At 38.6% G+C, this 21,621-nt stretch overlaps 1 protein-coding gene across 2 annotated transcripts in view; it reads right to left on the bottom strand.

Annotated features, from left to right (window-relative positions):
• Positions 1–21,621, bottom strand: part of AXIN1 (axin 1) — a 196,609-nt gene that overhangs the window by 33,791 nt on the left and 141,197 nt on the right. For both annotated transcript variants that reach the window (XM_036738221.1, XM_036738222.1), the window contains exons 4-5: positions 7,456–7,552; positions 1,160–1,297 (exon numbers count right to left, since the gene is read on the bottom strand). In XM_036738221.1, coding sequence (XP_036594116.1) covers positions 1,160–1,297; positions 7,456–7,552 — 235 coding nt within the window. The remainder of the gene's footprint in view (positions 1–1,159; positions 1,298–7,455; positions 7,553–21,621) is intronic.

Below are 21,621 nucleotides of genomic sequence, written 5' to 3'. Positions count from 1 at the left end.
AAAAACTTACACATAAAAGGTGAGAAACATAAGCAAATTAGGGGAGCATGGAAAATTTAACTTATCAGATGTATGGATAAGGGAAGAGCAAAGAAGGGAGAAAGGATCACAGGAAGCACAATGGATAATCTTGATTACAATGAATTAAAAAGACTTTGTACAAACAAAATGAGTGCAGCCAAAATTAGAAGGAAAGTAGAGAAACTGGGAAAAAAAATTTATGGCATTAATTTGTGTCTGCTCCAAGAAAAGGGCTTAGAGAAAGGAGATGTGATAACAAGATGCTGGGTGAAATAATTCAGAGGAAGGATAAGAACCACTATGTTATGATATAAGGGGGCTACAAAAGAGTATTTTCTATCCAGAACTTATGTTTTTGTTTTTAATATTTTGATAACTTTATTTATAATTGGCTTTCTTTGTAATTCTAAGTATTTTATTTTATGCATTTAAAAACATCACTTGGAGGTGTCCATAGGCTTCACCAGACTGCCAAAGGGTTCCAAGACAAAACAAAGTTAAGATCTTCTGATACACAGCATTCAAGTTTACAAATTTTTTTTCCTCAGGAAAAGTAGGTAGCGAAGAATGATTAACCTCATTTTACAAATAAGGAAACTGAGGGTTAGAGAATTTATAATACTTTAAGACTGATTCTCAAATTTGACCATGTGTTCAGGCATAGTGGACTAAGTGTCGATGGAGTATCTGGGTTAGAATCAGTAAGACTAACACATTTAGTTACACTAAGATAATTTAAGTAATAAGACTTTGTATCTATGTATGTGTAACATGTTTATCTTTTTTTCTTTTTTTGCAGGGGGGAAGGCAGGGCAATTGGGGTTAAGTGACTTGCCCAAGGTCACACAGCTAGTAAGTGTGTCAAGTGTTTGAGGCTGGATTTGAACTCAGGTCCTCCTGACACCAAGGCCAGCGCTCTACACACTGCACCACCTAGCTGCCCCATGACATGTTTATCTTTTGTACTTCACACAACTGAAAAATATGCGCTCAGGACTCATAGCACAGGTGTTCCCCAGGGGTGGGCTCTATAGAGAAGGACTTCTAGTTGTAGTTGGTCGTTAGCAGAACAGAAAACTTTTACAACTTGTTGGTTGGTTAGTCTAGCACATTCAGTGAGATATGCCACTCTACTCACTGCTCGGACACGTTTTAGACGCTCCTCTAATTTCTCCTCTGCTTCCCGCGTCCGCTGGACAGCCTCCAAGCGATTGATAAGTTCTGCTGCAAACTTTTGTGGTTCAACACGAATTTCCTTTGGCATTCGGTAAGTGCGCTAGAAGGTAAAAGATAGATTAATCACAGTTAAACTTTTATATATATATACCATCCCACTTACTGATAAATCACCCCTCTATGTCAGGTTTTCTCTTCCTTTGCCTTGCTAAATTTGCTTGCTGTAAAGTAAGTTAGACAAGATGATCTTTCCACCTCAAACTTATATGACTCTTACCTTCTATTCATAAAGCCACTCATAAATTTCTTTTCTGTAATAAACCCACGTTCAGTTCAAAACAGCAAACTGCTCTGATTATAGAAGGCAAATGGATTAACAGTTTCAGAGAAGACATCTGATGGTTTGAAGGACAGGCAACAATAAGAATGTTAGTGTCACATCAGAATGACAGCGGATCAAGAGCATGAATTAACTGCTGTTACACTATTGAGTAAGGCATTCTGAGATATTAGCATGTAAACATGATATATAAATGAATGAAACCTTATGGTTATGAATGGTCTACAGTGGACAAAGAACAAAGCAAAAGGAAAATTTTGTACTAAAACCTCACATGTAATATGAAACACAATTGAGCATGAGTGTGATACAGGAAAAGCAAGACGTCTTGGTTTTAGGCCAAAGAAGATAGCTAAGTGGCTAAAGTTTTTGTTCCTAATTCTTGTTTTCAGCAATTTTGCTGCATTCTGCAAAGGACTTTTGCCTTATTACTTTGCTAGTGGTATAAACCAGGTTGAGTACACTTGTAACAGGTACTCCTTTTAAAAAAAAACAGTCAATAGTTAGGCTAGAAGGGACCTTCGAGGTCCCTCTCCTCTATGACTGTGACAAAAATGGAGTAATTTGCTTCTGAATCAAGTAAACAGTTTTCTGGTAACCTGGCCTAGGATATTAATCGTTGCTCAATTTGTAGTATTACTGTCTCTTTAAGAGAGCTGCAGTTTGTATTACCTCCAGAGAAAGTTACCTCTAAGTTACTTACTAGTATTTCTCAAGGAAAAAGCAACAGGATCTGATCCACAGCAGTACAAGAATAACATTTTGTAACCAGAAGAAGCTCACATGGACATGACAGAACAGTGGCCCTCCTACAGGAGCTGTTCTAGATTTGACTTGAAGCTCCTCTCACTGTTTCTGAGTCAGACAATTTTGATTCTAAATTTCCTTTGCTATCTTACAGGGAAAATCTAACACAGCTTGAGTCCAGTGAGGATTATGCATCCTACTTTTTCCCCTTCTGTTTATCTGCTTGCTAGAGAAACATCAAGTTGAGCACAGGATGCCAAATAGCAGCAACATTTACTTTTTCACTTATAGGATCAAATGAGATAATATTTGTAAAGCACTTAGCACAATGTCTAGCACAAAGCAGACTTTTGAAAGAGATGCTGATTACCTTTTATTTTCCCCTTCTGTGTGCATCCTCTCCAGTTTAACAAATTCAATTAGAGCTGTCACAGAACAAACGCATAGAAATGAAGACCCATATTTCTGTAATGGTAATTAGGGTGGGACTTTTTTTTTTAACTCTTTTCTCTTTTGGAATGCTGAGGTAATCAAATACCTTTGATGAGTTTTGTTTTTAAAATGTAATGGCAAGCAAAGTGGACTTTTTGTTTTCTTTGCTTTGGAGTGCTTCTCATCACTAAGGAATCTTTGATTGAATTAAGAGTCTTTGACCTGCTTAAGAAACAAGAAAAGCCCCAGGCCCCACACCTTTTTGCTAAGTAGGCTCTGAGCCCTCAGGCTCCTGAACAAGGTATAGAAGATGTTTTGTTTTGGGGCTCCCACTTACTGGAAGACTGTCATGTGATTTGACCAGATGAGACTGTGGGTAGCTGTTAAGGAGCCCCCCAGCTTTGAAAACCCAGATGTTGGTGCTTCTCTGTATGTATTTGTCTTTATTTGCTCTGTTTATATAATATATGCTTGTAATTTCTATTCATATTCTCTCTGAAGTTCAGGGTTTTCCTCCCCCCGAACTAAGTGAATGGTATATGTATTTTAATTAAAGTGAGACTGTTAACTCCTTAAAGTTGCTTTCCTTAGAAAAGCAGATCAAAGAACCTGTGCTGGCAGTCCTCCTGTGTGCTGGTGCTGTTGGTCTTTCACCCCTCCACAACGGCTGCTAGCATCATTGTTGTTACAAGTTCCTATCTGCTTCAAAAGATTGAGACAACTGCATTATTTAGCTTCCCAGAACTCAAATCCACCTCTATTCTATTTATTTCATTCAATTTGTTCCAAATAGTGTAATAACTGCTTACCACTCTCTCCTCCTGTATACTACTCTTCCTTGGATCTCCTCCTACCTGTTTGACTATACCTTTGCTGGCTAATCAACCATATTGTATTCTTTCCATGTGTCTCACACCTTACCCTTTCCTCTTTAGTCGTACACCTTGGTATCTACACCTTAGTTCAGGGCTTTCATCACTTCTTCTGTATATTATTTTAACAGCCTCCTAATTGGTCTCTCCAACTCAAGTGTCCCCATTCTAGTCCATTCTAAACAATTTCCTAATGTGATTTTCCTTAAATACAGAACGAGGTCATTCCCCCTATTAAATAAACTCCAATGATTTCCCACTGACTCTTAAAAACTCGTCCGTTTAGCTTTTAAAGAACTTCACAGTCTAGCAACCTATCTTTTTCAGCCTTATTGTACATTACCCCACTTCTGTGATCCAACCAAACTAGCCTCCTCTCTGTTCCTCATACATAAGACTCCTATATCTGAACATTTTTCATTGTTCATCCCCCAGGCTTAGAATGCAGGCCCTTCTTTCAATATGTAGCTATAAAATAATCTTCTATATGAAGCGTTTCCTGATTGTCCCATTTGCTAGTGCCCTCCTTCCCAAATTACCTTGTACTTAACTACTTGGTACTGATTCCCTCTATATTCTGTACACACTTAAACATTATCTCCAGGATAATGTGTGAAATTCTAGTTAGCAAAGAAGTACAAAACATTCGTCAGCAGAGGCAGCTTATCTCCCCTGAGGGGTGCAAAACAAGTATCGTTTACAACTCAAACAAGGCAGAATAAGTCCAAGATCACAAAGATAAAAATCATAGCTCCAGAGGAAGCAGGGAAAAAAAAACCTCACCTAACTCTTGATTACTGAAATCTTTTTTTTGGGGGGGAGCAGTTAGAGTTAGGTGGGAGAACAGGGAGGTAATGTAGCAGTAATTGTTTCACAGTTCTATTTGACTTGGAGCTAAAGGGGATGTTAGAGACCACAGTAAGTCTAACCCTTTCATTATTTATAGATAACGAAAACTATGCCAATAGTTTTAAATGACTTGCCTATGGTCACAAAGTTAAGTAACAGCTATTCTCTGATTCCAAATCTTTGCCCAATACTACTACATCACCCTACAATTTACAATTCTTTAGAATCAGATGCTATGCTGCTATTAAATGTTCAAAAGAAGATAGTTGGGACAAGACTTCTGCCTTTAAAAAGCTTTTATCTCCCCTGTATGAGTAACTTTATCTCCCCTATATGAATAACTTCCACTGTATTATGCTTTGATATGTATTATCTTATTTGATCTTTCAACAACCTTCTAAGGCAGATGGGAGAGGAATTATTTCCACCTCACAGATGAAAAAGCTAAGGTCTGTGGAGGCAGAATCCCTCATCTCTTTGTCATTGCATGAGGCATGAAGCCAAGGGCCTTTTGATTTCAGGTCCTGAGCTTTTTCTGCTATACCACCTTTCTTTTCTCCTTGTTTGATGACTGGATCAAACAGGAAGGTGAGGGATATTTAGAGAAGAAATAATGTTCACTAGACTCTCCTATTTCACTGTGGTATGATATTCATTTGCATTTATTTGCCTTCTATAGAGAGTCTACCCTTGAATCTGGGATACATTTTCCTATGAGGCTTGTCAAACAAATTTTAACAACTTCATGCAGCACATTTTGATGAATTTAGCCAAATTCCTTCATTATTTCCCTAAGATTTTTGATCATGTTAAGCGCTGCTTTTATGTAGAACATGCAAGCACTGATTTTTATTTTTTAAAGTAAGGTCAACCTCATTTTCCACAAGGCTGCCCTTTAACCACTTTGTTTTTGAGTTGGATTTTTACAGCTTTTGTTTCCCTGCCCCTGTTTAGACGTAGTGTATGTGCAGCAAACAGCTGCTACTCTCATATTAAAAGAACAGAGCACATAAACAGAGCTCTCGCTTGTGATCATACACATGGGATGTGAAGGAAGAGCTGCTGTGTATCCACAGGTCACACAAAAAACATCAAGAAAAAAAGATGCTATGTTGAAAAGTCTTTGACATCCATAAAATGAACTCCTTAGACAATCAAAAAAAAGTATGAAGTAGTGCAACAGTGCAAAATGATTAACATATTCCAAAGAGATTTAACGTTTGTACAAGGAAACACCAGTTCCAGACCTTTTCAGGCATAAGTTTATTAACATAACAAATATGGAGTAAATGCTCACTATTGACTACCCAAGAGAGCCATTGAGGCAAGTTAGCCTCCTGCAGCTATTTCAAAAGCAAATCCATTTTCAGCAATTGCAAGTCTCTCTACTATAATTTTACAAAGATGAGCAAAATATTTACTTTTTGCTAAGTAAGTACAAGTCTAAGGTTTAAGTCAAATCTATCTCCATAGTTGTGTTGACATGATGTGTCAAGATATATGGGATTATTCTAGTCTCAGGAGACAGAACAAATTTACTTCTGACATATGTAATAAAAATGTAGCTATTTTCTGGAAATTAAAGTGAGAAAGAAAAGAAATTTAAGAAATCCTTATAAAACAGATAGTTAAAGACTACAAGAAATTTCCAATTTTCAATTTTAGCTCTGTAAGTAATGGTGATAATGACAGTAGTGAATTCAAGCCTTCTCATGACTCTTTCCTTATTCCTTCCCCTTCTAAGTTACTATACAACACAAAGGGAAACTAATTCTTTCACAAGTATCCACTGTAAGACTGGCTTAAGTCAACTCAACTAAACTATTTGTGGGTAGAAAATGGTTAAAACAGAGCTCACCATACATATTTTATGTTGCAGTTTCAGAGTTTGTAACCTATAGTTCAGTGAAGATCTGTTAGTACCATGACCAACAGAAAGCTATTATTATTTTTATCTAAGAGGTGAAGCTGCTGACAGCCTTTGAAGTCACAGAATATTTACGCGGTGGCTCCCACTGTTCAGCAACAAAAAAGCCAATCCTTAAAATTTCACCTCTAACAAAGCAAAGATTATGGTAAAAATGGTACTGAGAGGAATAAAAAGGCACCCAGACAGCCTTTTCCACAGCGACCACAAAGTGAAAGCAACTGAGTAAGGCTGAGCAACCAGAGCCAGCAAGTTTCCACAGACAGAGCTATATATACAATTGGATAATCAAAGCAATATAGACCTTTTTGAATCTAAAAAAAGACAATCTAATTTAGCAGGCAAAACAAATTTTTTAAAATCTTAAAATAACAGTGATTCTGCTTAAACTTTACTTATAAACGGGCAAGAAAGGAAAAGCTGAATAGCCTTTTCTCTGAAGGAGGCAAATGGGAATTCTTACTTGACTATGCTACAGTTCAGCTATTCAAAGAAAAAGAAATCTTCCTTATTTTCATCTGAGTTCTAAATGTCATCTGTAGTACTTTTCATTCCAGGTTTCAGGAATGAGAAAAATTAACATGATTAACAACACAGATGTTACTACCAAATCACAAGCTTAAAATCAAACAGCAATTTCTTATATTGCAGACAGGCAGAATCCTAGGGAAATACCTCTCTGTTAAAGGAAAGAGTCAATTAATATGGTGGCTAAAGCCAACACAGTCTACCTGGAATAAGGTAAGTGGTGTGGAGTGAGGGGTGTCAAAGAAAACAACTGGCTACATGATGGATTTTAAATGGTTTGAAAATCACTGGGAGGAGTGGGGAAGAGAATAAGAGTTGAGACAGTGCTGTGGGAAATCAGCTTCATAGGATAATTGGATCATAAGTTTAAGAGCTGGCAGGGTCTTTAGAGACCACCTATGGTCCAATTCCTCATAAAGAAATTCAAGGTCAGAGAGGTTAAGACTTGCCTAAGGTCACAAAGGTAGTAAAATTAGCTAGTAAAATAGCTAGAATTTGAACCCAAATCCAAATCCAAAATTTTTCCCACCATACTGCATTTCACAAAAAGTTCTGCTACTTACAGGAATGTGAGGTAGTGGTACCCGTCCATTGGCTTTGACACTTTCTTGCATCTCCCTTCGATGTTGCTTTCGGGTTCTGTAAGGTGGTACACCATCTCTATCGGGAGGAAGCATAAATCCATTAACTCAAATGGGAAATGAAATCAAATGCTATATACTGGAATTGATCCCTACATACTAATCCATGGCCAACCAACACAGACATATAATGCTTAAAATCTCTCCAGCAATGATTCAACTGGAAATAATTTTATCCTTTACATTAAATGAACATAGGAAAAAATATAGTGATGGGATAAGGACTAGATGTGTCTGATTTGATTGACCTAGGGAACTCCCAGATGAGGAAATTCTCTCTACCAATGTGGGTTGGCACTAATTATGCGTCCTTTTTTTTGGAGGGGGGAAGGCAGAGCAATTGAGGTTAAGTGACTTGCCCAGGTCGCACAGCTAGTACACGTGTCAAGTGTCTGAGGTCACATTTGAACTCAGGGCCTCCTGACTCCAGGGCCTGTGCTCTACTCACTGTGCCACCTAGGTGCCCCCAACTAATTATCCATCTTAATAGTCTTGGAGAATTGCTAAGAACATTAAGAGGTTAAATGACTTGCCTAGGATCACATAGGGTTATATTCTTTCAGAAGTAGGTGAAAATACTACTTTTCACTGTCAAGGTAAAAGTAATTGTACACAATCACAAATCTGACTTGAAAAGAATCTCAGAGGTCATCTACTCTGACCTATACCTAAATAAGAATCCCCTCTCTAGCATATCCATCAAGTGCTTATCCACCCTTTACCTCTGTAACCCATTCATTATATTCCTAGGGTAAGCCATGCCACTTTTGATAGCTGTAATCATTAGGAATTTTTTTTCCTCTAGGTCAACCTAAAATCTGCTCCTCTGAAACTTCCACCCATTTTTTTCTGGTTCTGCTTTCTGGGGCAAAGAAGAACAAATCTAATCCCTTTAACACATACTACCCCTTCAAATACTTGTCCCTCCCGAATCTTGGTTTTTCTATGAACAACAACATTCTCTGTGCCTTTAACCTACATGGCAAGATCTTGAAGATCTTCGCCATTCTGATCATTCTGCTTCAGACACCTTCAGTTTATCAATATCCTTCCTAAAATGTGGTATTCAGTACTGAACAAACATTCCAGATGTGGCCTTGGTGCCACACTATGGTACAGTAGGACTATAACAGTTCTGGACACCCTAACTCTGCTAAGGCACTATAAGATATGATTAAATTTTTTGGTGATTACATCACACTGTTTACTGATATGGAGCATTATAGCCTGACAAAAGCCATAAAGATCTTTTTTTTTTTAATAAATTTCTTTATTTATTTTTAGTTTACCACACACGGTTCTACATAGTTTTGAGTTCCAGTTTTTCTCCCCTCCCTCCCCTCTCCCTCCCCAAGACGGCATGAAGTCTCATATAACTGTCATGTATAACTTCGCATTGAATTAATTTATGCACTAGTCAAGTCATGGAGAGGAACCTTGACCAATGGAATGAATCATGAGAAAGAAGAAACAGAACCAAAAAAAAAAAAAACCCCAAAAACAAAAACAAAAGAGAAGCAGAAAAGGTGAGCATGTAGTGTGCCTCAGTCTGTATTCAAACTTCGCAGTTCTTTGTCTTGATGAAGATAGTATTCTCCATCGTGAGTCCCTGGAGTTGTCCTTGTCCCTTAGGTTGCTGAGAAAAGCGCAGTATGTCAGGGTTGGTCCTCACGGAATCCACATATCTGTGGCTGTGCACAACGTTCTCCTGGCTCTGCTCCGCTCACTCAGCATTATGTCGTGTAGGTTTTTCCAGGTTGTTATGAAGTCTGCATCATCCCCATTTCTTATGGCACAAGAGTATTCCATCACCTTCATATACCACAGCTTGTTCAGCCATTCCCCAATTGATGGGCATCCCTTTGATTTCCAATTCTTGGCTACCACAAAGAGAGCTGCTATAAATATTCTTGTACATATGGGTCCTTTTCCCGCTTGCGTGATTTCTTTGGGATACAACCCTAGAAGTGGTATTGCTGGGTCAAAGGGTATGAACATTTCTATAGCCCTTTGGGCATAGTTCCACACCGCCCTCCAAAATGGCTGGATCAGCTCACAACTCCACCAGCAATGTAACAATGTTCCAATTTCCCCACATCCTTTCCAGCATTTATCATTCTCCTGATTTGTTATTTTAGCCAATCTGACAGGAGAGATGTGGTATCTAAGAGTTGTTTTGATTTGCATTTCTCTAATCAGCAGCGATCCAGAGCATTTTTCCATATGCCTGTAGATAGCTTTAATTTCTTCCTCTGAAAACTGCCTGTTCATATCCTTTGACCATTTCTCAATTGGGGAATGGCTTGTATTCCTATATATTTGGCTCAGCTCCCTGTATATTTTAGAGATGAGGCCTTTATCAGAGATACTAGTTGCAAACATTTTCTCCCAGTTTTCTGCTTCCCTCCTAATTCTTGTTGCATTGGCTTTTTTTGTACAAAAACATTTCAATTTGACATAATCAAAATTATCCAATTTGCATTTTGTAATGCTCTCTATCTCTTGTTGGGTCATGAATTCTTTACTTTTCCACAAATCTGATAAGTAAACTATTCCTTGCTTTCCCAAATTACTTAGAGTATCAACTTTTACTCTTAAATCATGAACCCATTTTGACTTTATTTTGGTATATGGTGTAAGATATTGGTCTATGCCCAGTTTTTGCCCTACCATTTTCCAATTTTCCCAACAGTTTTTGTGAAATAGTGAATTATTAGCCCAGAAACTGGCCTCTTTGGGTTTATCAAAGAGTAGATTGCTAAACTTGTTGATTTCTCCTACTTGTGTACCTATCCTATTCCACTGATCCACACCCCTGTTTCTTAACCAGTACCAGGCAGTTTTGATGACTGCTGCTGTGTAGTACAGTTTAATATCTGGTGTGGCTAAGCCACCATCTCTAGCATGTCTTTTCATTAATATCCTAGATACTCTAGACCTCTTGTTTTTCCAAATGAATTTTGTTATTATTTTGTCCAGCTCAGTAAAAAAATTTTTTGGTAGTTCGATTGGTATGGCACTGAATAGATAAATTAATTTAGGTAGAATTGTCATTTTTATTATATTAGCTCGGCCTAACCATGAGCAACTGATATTTCTCCATTTATTTAGATCTGATTTTATTTGCGTGAAAAGTGTTTCATAGTTATGTTCATATAGGCCCTGGGTTTGTCTTGGCAAATAGACTCCCAAATATTTTATAGTGCCTTCAGTAACTTTGAATGGAATTTCTCTTTCTATCTCTTGCTGTTGGGCTTTGTCAGTAATGTATAGGAATGCTGAGGATTTATGTGGGTTTATTTTATATCCTGCAACTTTGCTAAAGTTGTTTATTATTTCAAGTAGTTTTTTACTTGATTCTCTAGGATTCTCTAGATAAATCATCATATCATCTGCAAAAAGTGATAATTTAGTTTCTTCTTTTCCTATTCTAATTCCTTCAATTTCTTTTTCTTCTCTTATTGCTACAGCTAATGTTTCTAGTACCAAATTGAATAATAGGGGTGATAATGGACATCCTTGTTTCACCCCTGATCTTATTGGGAATGCATCTAGTTTATCCCCATTACAAATAATGCTTGTTGATGGTTTTAGGTAGATGCTATTTATAATTTTGAGGAAGGTTCCACTTATTCCTATGCTTTCTAGTGTTTTTAATAGGAATGGGTGTTGTACTTTGTCAAAGGCTTTTTCTGCGTCTATTGAGATGATCATATGGTTTCTGCTAGTTTTGTTGTTGATATGGTCAATTATGCTAATAGTTTTCCTAATATTGAACCAGCCTTGCATTCCTGGAATAAATCCTACCTGGTTATGGTGTATTATTCTCGTAATGAGTTGCTGCAATCTTTTTGCTAATATTTTATTTAAAATTTTTGCATCAATATTCATTAGAGAAGTTGGTCTATAATTTTCTTTCTCTGTTTTAACTCTACCTGGTTTGGGTATTAGTACCATATTTGTGTCATAAAAAGAATTTGGTAGGACTCCTTCTTCACCTATTTTCCCAAATAGTCTACAAAGTATTGGAATTAGTTGTTCTTTAAATGTTTGATAGAATTCACATGTAAAACCATCTGGCCCTGGAGATTTTTTCCTAGGGAGTTCGTTGATGGCCTGCTCAATTTCTTTTTCTGATATGGGGTCATTAAGAAATTTCACTTCCTTCTCTGTTAGTCTGGGCAGTTTATGTTTTTGTAGATATTCATCCATATCTCTAAGGTTGTCAAATTTATGGGCATACAGTTGGGCAAAATAATTCCTAATTATTGTTTTGATTTCCTCTTCATTAGAGGTGACCTCACCCTTTTCATTTTTTATACTGGTAATTTGATTTTCTTCTTTCTTTTTTTTAATCAAATTGGCCAAAGGTTTGTCAATTTTATTGGTTTTTTCATAAAACCAGCTCTTTGTTTTATTTATTAATTCAATAGTTTTCTTGGTTTCAATTTTATTAATCTCTCCTTTGATTTTCAGTATTTCTAATTTGGTATTTAATTGGGGGTTTTCAATTTGCTCTTTTTCTAGCTTTTTCAGCTATATGCCCAGATCATTGATCTCCTCTTTCCCTATTTTATTCATGTAGGCATTTAGAGATGCCTACTTCCCCTAAGAACTGCTTTTGCTGCATCCCATAAGTTTTGGTATGTTGTTTCATTATTGTCATTCTCTTGAATGAAATTATTGTTTCTCTGATTTGTTCTTTGGCCCACTCACTCTTTAGAATTAAATTATTTAGTTTCCAATTAGTTTTTAGCTTATTTTTCCATGGTACTTTATTAAAAATGATTCTTATTGCATCATGATCTGAAAAGGATGCATTGACTACTTCTGCTTTTCTGCACTGGATTGTGAGGTTTTTATGCCCTAGTACATGGTCAATTTTTGAGTATGTGCCATGTACTTTTGAGAAGAAAGTATATTCCTTTTTATCCCCATTCAGTTTTCTCCAAAGGTCTATCATATGTGCCTTTTCTAAAATTCTGTTTACCTCCTTAACTATTTTCTTATTTATTTTGAGGTTAGATTTATCAAGTTCAGAAAGGGGGAGGTTGAGGTCTCCCAATATTATAGTTTTGCTGTCTATTTCTTCCTGTAACTCCCTTAACCTCTCCTCTAAGAATCTGTATGCCTTACCACTTGGTGCATATATGTTAAGCAATGATATTGCTTCATTGTTTATGGTGCCTTTTAGCAGGATATAATGTCCTTCCTTATCTCTTTTAATTGAATCTATCTTTACTTTTGCTTTGTCTGAGATTAGGATTGCTACACCTGCTTTTTTTACTTTAGCTGAGGCACAATATATTTTACTCCAGCCTTTTACCTTAACCCTATGTGTATCCCCCTGTTTCAGATGCGTTTCTTGTAAACAGCATATTGTAGGATTATGGTTTTTAATCCATTCTGCTATCTGCTTCTGTTTTGTGAGAATGTTCATCCCCTGCACGTTCAGGGTTATGATTTATATCTGTGTCTTTTTCTCCATCCTAATTCCCCCTGTTTATGCTTTTATTTCTCCCTTTCCCCTTCTCCTCCTCAACAAAGTTTTGCTTTTGATCGCCGCTTTCCTCAGTTAACTCTCCCTCTTTATTCCCCTCCCTTATCTTACCGTTACCCACTTGCTACTTCTCCTCTCCCTTCTGCCCTCCCCCCTCCCTTTTTCCCCCCTTACCCTCCCACTTCCCGTAGGACAAGTTAGATTTCTAAACTTATCAGAGTATGTTATTCCCTTCTTGAACTAGATCAGATGACAGTAAAGCTCAAATACTGCTCTTGTCCCTCCCTTCTTTCCCTCTACTATAATATGTTTTTTTGCCACTTCCTTTGGTGTAATTTACCCTTTTCTACTACCTCCTTACCACTTCCCTCATAGCCCTCCCTTTATATCTCTTATTTATATTTTATATCTTTACATCAGTTAATTTATACAGGCATTCACAACCTATGTATATCCCTTTCATTTGTCATAATAGTTGTACCATTCACAAGAATGACTTATATATGTATATGTATGTATGTGTATATATATATATATATATATATATATATATATATATATATATATACACACACATACATACATAAAAAACATACATAAGATGATATAATCCCACATAAAGATGTAAACAACCTAACCTTATTGGTTAATGAGGTTTGTGGGGTTTTTCCCCCTGGTTACCTTTTTATGTCTCTCTTGAGTTTTGTATTTGGAGATCAAATTTTCCATTGAGTTCTGGCCTTTTCATCAGGAAGGTCTGGAATTCCCCTATTTCATTGAATGTCCATCGCCTTGCCTGGAAAATTATGCTTAGTTTTGCTGGGTAGTTGATCCTTGGTTGTAGTCCCAGCTCCTTTGCCCTTCGGAATATCATATTCCAATTTCTCCTGTCTTTTAATGTGGAAGCTGAGAGATCCTGCGTGATCCTGACTATAGTTCCACGATATTTGAATTGCTTCTTTTTGGCTGCTTGCAGTATTTTCTCCTTGAGTTTATAGCTCTGAAATTTGGCTATAATATTTCTTGGTGTTTTCAGTTTGGGATCTCTTTCAGGGGGTGATCGGTGAATTCTTTCAATGACTATTTTGCCCTCTGGTTCTAGGACCTCTGGGCAGTTGTCTTTGATAATTTCTTCGAAGATACTGTCAAGGCTCCTTTTTTCATCGTGGATTTCCGGTAGACCAATAACTCTCAAATTGTCTCTCCTGGATCTATTTTCCAGGTCAGTTGTTTTGCCAATCAGATATTTCACATTTTTTTCTATTTTTTCATTCTTTATGTTTTGTTTTATTACTTCTTGATGCCTCATAGATTCATTAGCTTCCACTTGCTCAAGTCTAATTTTAAATGAGTTAGTGTTTACATTTTGCTTTTGAGCCTCCATTTTCAATTGGTTGATTTCGCCTCTCAGGGTGTCCTTTTCTCTCTCTAGACTCTGAATCTCCGTAGCCATTTCGCCAATCTTATTCTTTAGGGACTTGATTTCTTCAGTGGATTTTTTCTCCCTTTTTTCCATTTTTTCCATATTTTCTTTTAGCTCCCTAATTTGGTTTTTAAAATCCTCCTTTAGCTCTTCCAGCAGTGCTTTTTGGGCTGGAGACCAGTTCACATTAGCTTTTGAGGTATCTGATGTATCTACCGTGTCATTGCCGTCCTCCTCCATATAGATATTTTGAACCTGCCTGTCTCCATAAAAAGAATCTATTGTCCTCGGTTTTTTTGTATTCTTCTTCATGTTTGTTGTTTTCCCTTTTCCTGGCGTTACAATGAATTTCTATCTTTGGGCTCTCTGTCCCAGCTTTCTTATTCTGGGGGTTGGGAGTCTAGAATTATAACCTTCAGTTTCCTGAGGTGTGGGGGAGGGGTCTGGCTCCCTGGCGTCTCACTCCCTGTGGGTGCTCTCCAGCACTTGCTTTTCAGCAATGGTCTCAGCTGTTTGTTGTTTGAGCTGATGTCTGGCACTTCCCCTGGGGGAGCAAGGTTACGTCTGGGCTCCTGGTGTTGACCCCTGCCGACTCTGCGGGACTAATGAACTTCTAGTATTTGTCCTGTGAGGCCCCACTACTCTCTCCTCTGTTTCAGTTCTCTTTTTTTTTCCCGAGGAATTCTCTGGGTGGGGAGGGGAGGGATTAGAGCCGTTTACCTGGCCATTGAGTCTTCCGGAAGTTCAAGAAGCCGAGTTCCTGGGTTTTGCAAGCGTCAGGAGTGGGTGTTTTCACGGCCGGTGGCGTTGCGCTGCCTCTCGTCGCTTCCACAGACTGCCGTACTGTGTTGGGAGTCCTGGGGATCTCTGCCGGTTCCGGGCGCCCAGCTTTCTCCCAGCCCGTCTCCCACGTGGCTTTCTCGGCCAGCCGCTTCCGCCTTGGTCTGGAGCAGCTCCGCACCGAGCACTCTCCGAGCCTGCAGGATCGTTCCTCCGGCCTTTCAGACTCTCCCGGCTCGGAAATTTGCCCCACGCAGACTGCTCGCGGTTTCTGACTCTCTCAAATCTGCTCAAATTCACTTTTTTATAGGAATCTGACAGACCTTGTGAGAGAGCTCCGGTAAGACGCTGCCTTCATGCGGCCATCTTCCATAAAGATCTTTTAAAATCAAGCTGCTATCTATTTATGTTTTCCCATTTTGTACTCAGGAAGCTGATTTTTTTTTGAACCATACCTACACCTCCTTATTCTTTTTCTCCTTTTTAAATAATTTTTTCTTATAAGAGATGGCTCTTAGGGAGGGGAAAGGAAAATGAGGGAATCAAAGTGATGTTAAAAGATAAAATAAACATAATTTTAAAATGTTCATCTTGGTAGATTTGGCCCAATATTGTCTGTCTCTCTCATATATACATATATCATATATATACACACACATATAATTGAATGAATTAGTTATCACTCCTAGTTTTATGTCATCTACAAATCTGATTAGCACACCATCTATTCTTTTATTCACATCACCGATAAAGGTGTTAAATAACACATAGTCAAGCATGGATTTTAGTGCCATCCCATTAGACACTTCATTCCAACTTGATATTTAACCATTAACGATTACTTTTTAGGTCTAACTGCTCAGACAATTCGAAATCTGCTACCATATAGCCCAGGGCTGTCCAATCTTAGGTTATCTTTGGGCCACATTAAAATAAAATAATTATTTGAAGGCCTCACCCAGAATAAAAAATATAGTACACTAAAAGAAAGTGGAAAAATGACAGGCAAAGGCACAAAGCACGAAAGCAACACAAAACAACAGTGACAACACAACAATATAAAAGTAGGTGCATATTGACTAGTCTGTATCATACAAACTGAACACATCCCACAAATCAATTGAAAATTCCGTGTAATATGTTCTGTCCGTAACACTGCTTAAAAATACCAACAAAAATTAACATCAATGAGATTATTTATTAGTGATGGAATTAAAAAACCTAATACACATTTCAAGCAAATTATTATTTTTTTTTGCTCGTGAAAATTAAAACCCATAGGTGGGCCGCATAAAATCATACTGTGGGCCGCATGCAGCCTGCAGGCCCATACATTGGACAACCCTGATATAGCCCATATCTTTCCATCTTCTCCATAAGAATAGTATGAGTTTTTCCAAACTCCTTGATAAAATCTAAGTAAACTAAGTCTGTAGCCCTGTCAAAAAAGAAAATGAAGTTGGTCTGCTATCAGTGATCCTGATTAAATTATGCTGGCATTTTGTGATTGTCACTTTCTTTTCTAGAATATGGGGTCCTATATCTAGAGCTGGAAGTGGCATTAGAGATTAACTAGTCCAACCATCTCATTATATACATGAGGAAACAGGCCCAGAAAGATTCAGTGATTTGTTCAAGGTCACACAGCAAGAGCAAGAGCCAGAGTCAGAATGTGAACCTCAGTCTTGTTGTTTCAAGTTAAGTGCTCTTTCCACTGTCCCATATTTAATCTTTTAATAACATGCTCCAAAATTTTGCTAGAAATTCAAGTCAAGTTCATTAATCTAGTTTGCTCTGTTCTCAATAGGTGATGAAACCCTTCAAAGCTTGCAGACTTAACTTCAATTTTTGGAAATTAGGACATATATGCTCACTTCCAGTCTTGTGATATTTTTCCTGATAACACTGAGCTTTCCTTTAAAAAAAGTTTTAAAATCCTACCTTGTTTGTATTGATATATTTTATCTTCATTTGACAACAATTTCCGAAAATATTCTTCCCACCCTTACCGAATGAGTCATCCCCTGCATCAAAAATTTAAAAAGAGGGGGGCAGGGCCAAGATAGCGGCTGGAAAACAGGGAGTTGTGTTAGCTCCCTGCCAAGTCCCTCCAAAAACCTATAAAAAATGGCTGTGAACAAATTCTAGAACTGCAGAAACCACAAAATAGCAGAGGGAAGCAGGGCTCCAGCCCAGCACAGCCTGGATGGTCGCTGGGTGAGGTCTATCACACACAGAGCTGGGAGCAGAAGGGGAGCGGAGCACAGTGTGGGGGGCGGCAGGACCAACCAGATCGGGAACCAGGCAGAACAGGTCCTAATGCCCTGAATCAGTGAGCTGCGGCAGTTACCAGACATCTCGACCCACAAACACCAAAGACAACAGAGAAGGTTAGTGGGAAAAGCTGGTTGGACAGAGTGAAAGGACTTCGCAGTTTGGCCATCGCCCTGGAGGCAGCGGGGGTGGTGCAGCTGCAGTTGCTTCTGGCCCCAGGCCCACTTGGTGGGAGGAATTCAATGGCGAATCAGAGCAGGAGTGCAGAGCCTGCTTAAGATCTGAGTCCAGTCCGGGTTGAGGGTTTTTGGGGAAGGAGGAGTGCTGGTGTGGCAGAGCTTGCCATACAGAAATAGCTCTGAAAACAACAGCAAAGCCCCTCAAGCTTAGAACAAAGCAGTCATACCCCACTGAAAAACTCAAGGGTCAAGTAAGTTGGCTGGGAACAAGGCCAGGCAGCAAAAACACACCCAGATTCAGTCTCAGACTTTGGAATCTTTCTTTGGTGACAAAGAAGACCAAAACATACAGCCAGAAGAAGTCAACAAAGTCAAAGAGCCTACATCAAAAGCCTCCAAGAAAAACATGAACTGGTCTCAGGCCATGGAAGACCTCAAAAAGGATTTGGAAAAGCAAGTTAGAGAAGGAGAGGAAAAATTGGGAAGAGAAATGAGAAGGATGCGAGAAAACCATGAAAAACAAGCCAATGAATTGCTAAAGGAGACCCAAAAAGAATACTGAAAAAAATATTGAAGAAAACAACACCTCAAAAAATGGACTAACTCAAATGGCAAAAGAGCTCCAGAAAGCCAATGAGGAGAAGAATACCTTGAAAGGCAGAATTAGCCACATGGAAAAGGAGGTCCAAAAGACCACTGAAGAAAATACTACCTTAAAAATTACATTGGAGCAGGTGGAATCTAGTGACTTGATGAGAAATCAAGATATTATAAAACAGAACCAAAGGAATGAAAAAATGAAAGACAATGTGAACTATCTCACTGGAAAAACCACTGACCTGGAAAATAGATCCAGGAGAGATAATTTAAAAATTATTGGACTACCTGAAAGCCATGATCAAAAAAAGAGCCTAGATATCATCTTTCAAGAAGTTATCAAGGAGAATTGCCCTGATATTCTAGAGCCAGAGGGTAAAATAGAAATTGAAAGAATCCACAGATTGCCTCCTCAAACAGATCCCAAAAAGAAATCTCCTAGGAATATTGTTGCCAAATTCCAGGGCTCCCAGATCAAAGAGAAAATACTATAAGCAGTCAGAAAGAAACAATTTGAGTACTGTGAAAACACAATCAGAATAACACAAGATCTAGCAGCTTCTACATTAAGGGATTGAAGGGCTTGGAATACAATATTCCGGAGGTCAATGGAGCTAGGATTAAAACCAAGAATCATGAGGGGGCAGAGCCAAGACGGTGGTTGGAAAGCAGGGACTAGCGCGAGCTCCCCGCCAAGTCCCTCCAAAAAACCTATAAAAAATGGCTGTGAACCAATTCTAGAACTGCAAAACTCACAAAATAGCAGAGGGAAGCAGGGCTCCAGCCCAGGACAGGCTGGATGGTTGCTGGGTGAGGTCTTTCGTGCACAGAGCTGGGAGCGCAGCAGAGCCCAGCGTGGGCCGCACAGACCAACCAGACCAGGAGCCAGGCGGAGTGGGCCTTAGCGCCCTGGATCAGTGAGCTGTGGTAGTTGCCAGACTTCTCAACCCACAAACACCAATGATAACAGAGAAGAACTGCAGAACCCACAAAATAGCAGAGGGAAGCAGGGCTCTAGCCCAGGACAGCCAGGATGGTCTCTGGGTAAGGTGTATCCTGCACGGAGCGGGGCGGAGGAGAGCCCAGCGTGGGCGGCGTGGGCCAACCAGACCAGGAGCCGGGCAGAGCGTGCCCTAGCGCTCTGAATCAGTGAGCTGCAGCAGTTACCAGACTTCTCAACCCACAAACACCAAAGACAACAGAGAAGGTTAGTGAGAAAAGTTGCTGGGGACAGGGTGATAAAGTTCACAGTTCAGCCACTGCCCCAGGGGCAGCGGAGGTGGGGCAGCTACAGAACTACAGCTGCAGTTGCTTCTGGCCCCAGGCCCACCTGGTGGGAGGAATTAAGTGGCAGATCAGAGCAGGAGTGAAGAGCCTGCTGAAGTCTAAGTCCAGTCCGTGTTGGGGGTTCTTGAGAAAGGAGGAGTGCTGGTGTGCCAGAGCTGGCGCATCCCTCCAAGCTTGGAACATAGTTCTCTTTATTCTACAAGCAGTCATACCCCACTGAAAATCTCAAGGGTTAAGTAAGTTGGCTGGGAACAAGGCCAGGCAGCAAAAACACACCCAGATTCAGTCTCAGAATTTGGAATCTTACTTTGGTGACAAAGAAGACCAAAAAATACAGCCAGAAGAAGTCAACAAAGTCAAAGAGCCTACATCAAAAGCCTCCAAGAAAAACATGAACTGGTCTCAGGCCATGGAAGACCTCAAAAAGGATTTGGAAAAGCAAGTTAGAGAAGGAGAGGAAAAATTGGGAAGAGAAGTGAGAATGATGAGAGAAAACCATGAAAAACAAGTCAATGATTTGCTAAAGGAGACCCAAAAAGAATACTGAAAAATATACTGAAGAAAACAACACCTTAAAAAATAGACTAACTAACACCCCTAATGAAGAGGAAATCAAAACAATAATTAGGAATTATCTTGCCCAACTGTATGCCCATAAATTTGACAACCTTAGAGATATGGATGAATATCTACAAAAACATAAACTGCCCAGACTAACAGAGAAGGAAGTGAAATTTCTTAATGACCCCATATCAGAAAAAGAAATTGAGCAGGCCATCAACGAACTCCCTAGGAAAAAATCTCCAGGGCCAGATGGTTTTACATGTGAATTCTATCAAACATTTAAAGAACAACTAATTCCAATACTTTGTAGACTATTTGGGAAAATAGGTGAAGAAGGAGTCCTACCAAATTCTTTTTATGACACAAATATGGTACTAATACCCAAACCAGGTAGAGTTAAAACAGAGAAAGAAAATTATAGACCAACTTCTCTAATGAATATTGATGCAAAAATTTTAAATAAAATATTAGCAAAAAGATTGCAGCAACTCATTACGAGAATAATACACCATGACCAGGTAGGATTTATTCCAGGAATGCAAGGCTGGTTCAATATTAGGAAAACTATTAGCATAATTGACCATATCAACAACAAAACTAGCAGAAACCATATGATCATCTCAATAGACGCAGAAAAAGCCTTTGACAAAGTACAACACCCATTCCTACTAAAAACACTAGAAAGCATAGGAATAAGTGGAACCTTCCTCAAAATTATAAATAGCATCTACCTAAAACCATCAACAAGCATTATTTGTAATGGGGATAAACTAGATGCATTCCCAATAAGATCAGGGGTGAAACAAGGATGTCCATTATCACCCCTATTATTCAATTTGGTACTAGAAACATTAGCTGTAGCAATAAGAGAAGAAAAAGAAATTGAAGGAATTAGAATAGGAAAAGAAGAAACTAAATTATCACTTTTTGCAGATGATATGATGATTTATCTAGAGAATCCTAGAGAATCAAGTAAAAAACTACTTGAAATAATAAACAACTTTAGCAAAGTTGCAGGATATAAAATAAACCCACATAAATCCTCAGCATTCCTATACATTACTGACAAAGCCCAACAGCAAGAGATAGAAAGAGAAATTCCATTCAAAGTTACTGAAGGCACTATAAAATATTTGGGAGTCTATTTGCCAAGACAAACCCAGGGCCTATATGAACATAACTATGAAACACTTTTCGCGCGAATAAAATCAGATCTAAATAAATGGAGAAATATCAGTTGCTCATGGTTAGGCCGAGCTAATATAATAAAAATGACAATTCTACCTAAATTAATCTATCTATTCAGTGCCATACCAATCGAACTACCAAAAAATTTTTTTACTGAGCTGGACAAAATAATAACAAAATTCATTTGGAAAAACAAGAGGTCTAGAGTATCTAGGATATTAATGAAAAGACATGCTAGAGATGGTGGTTTAGCCACACCAGATATTAAACTGTACTACACAGCAGCAGTCATCAAA

This window comes from Trichosurus vulpecula, chromosome 9 (assembly GCF_011100635.1).
Source record: "Trichosurus vulpecula isolate mTriVul1 chromosome 9, mTriVul1.pri, whole genome shotgun sequence".
NCBI lineage: Eukaryota > Metazoa > Chordata > Mammalia > Diprotodontia > Phalangeridae > Trichosurus > Trichosurus vulpecula.
The sequence above is the reverse complement of the archived record's forward strand: the minus strand, read 5'-3'. Positions and strand labels throughout refer to the sequence as shown.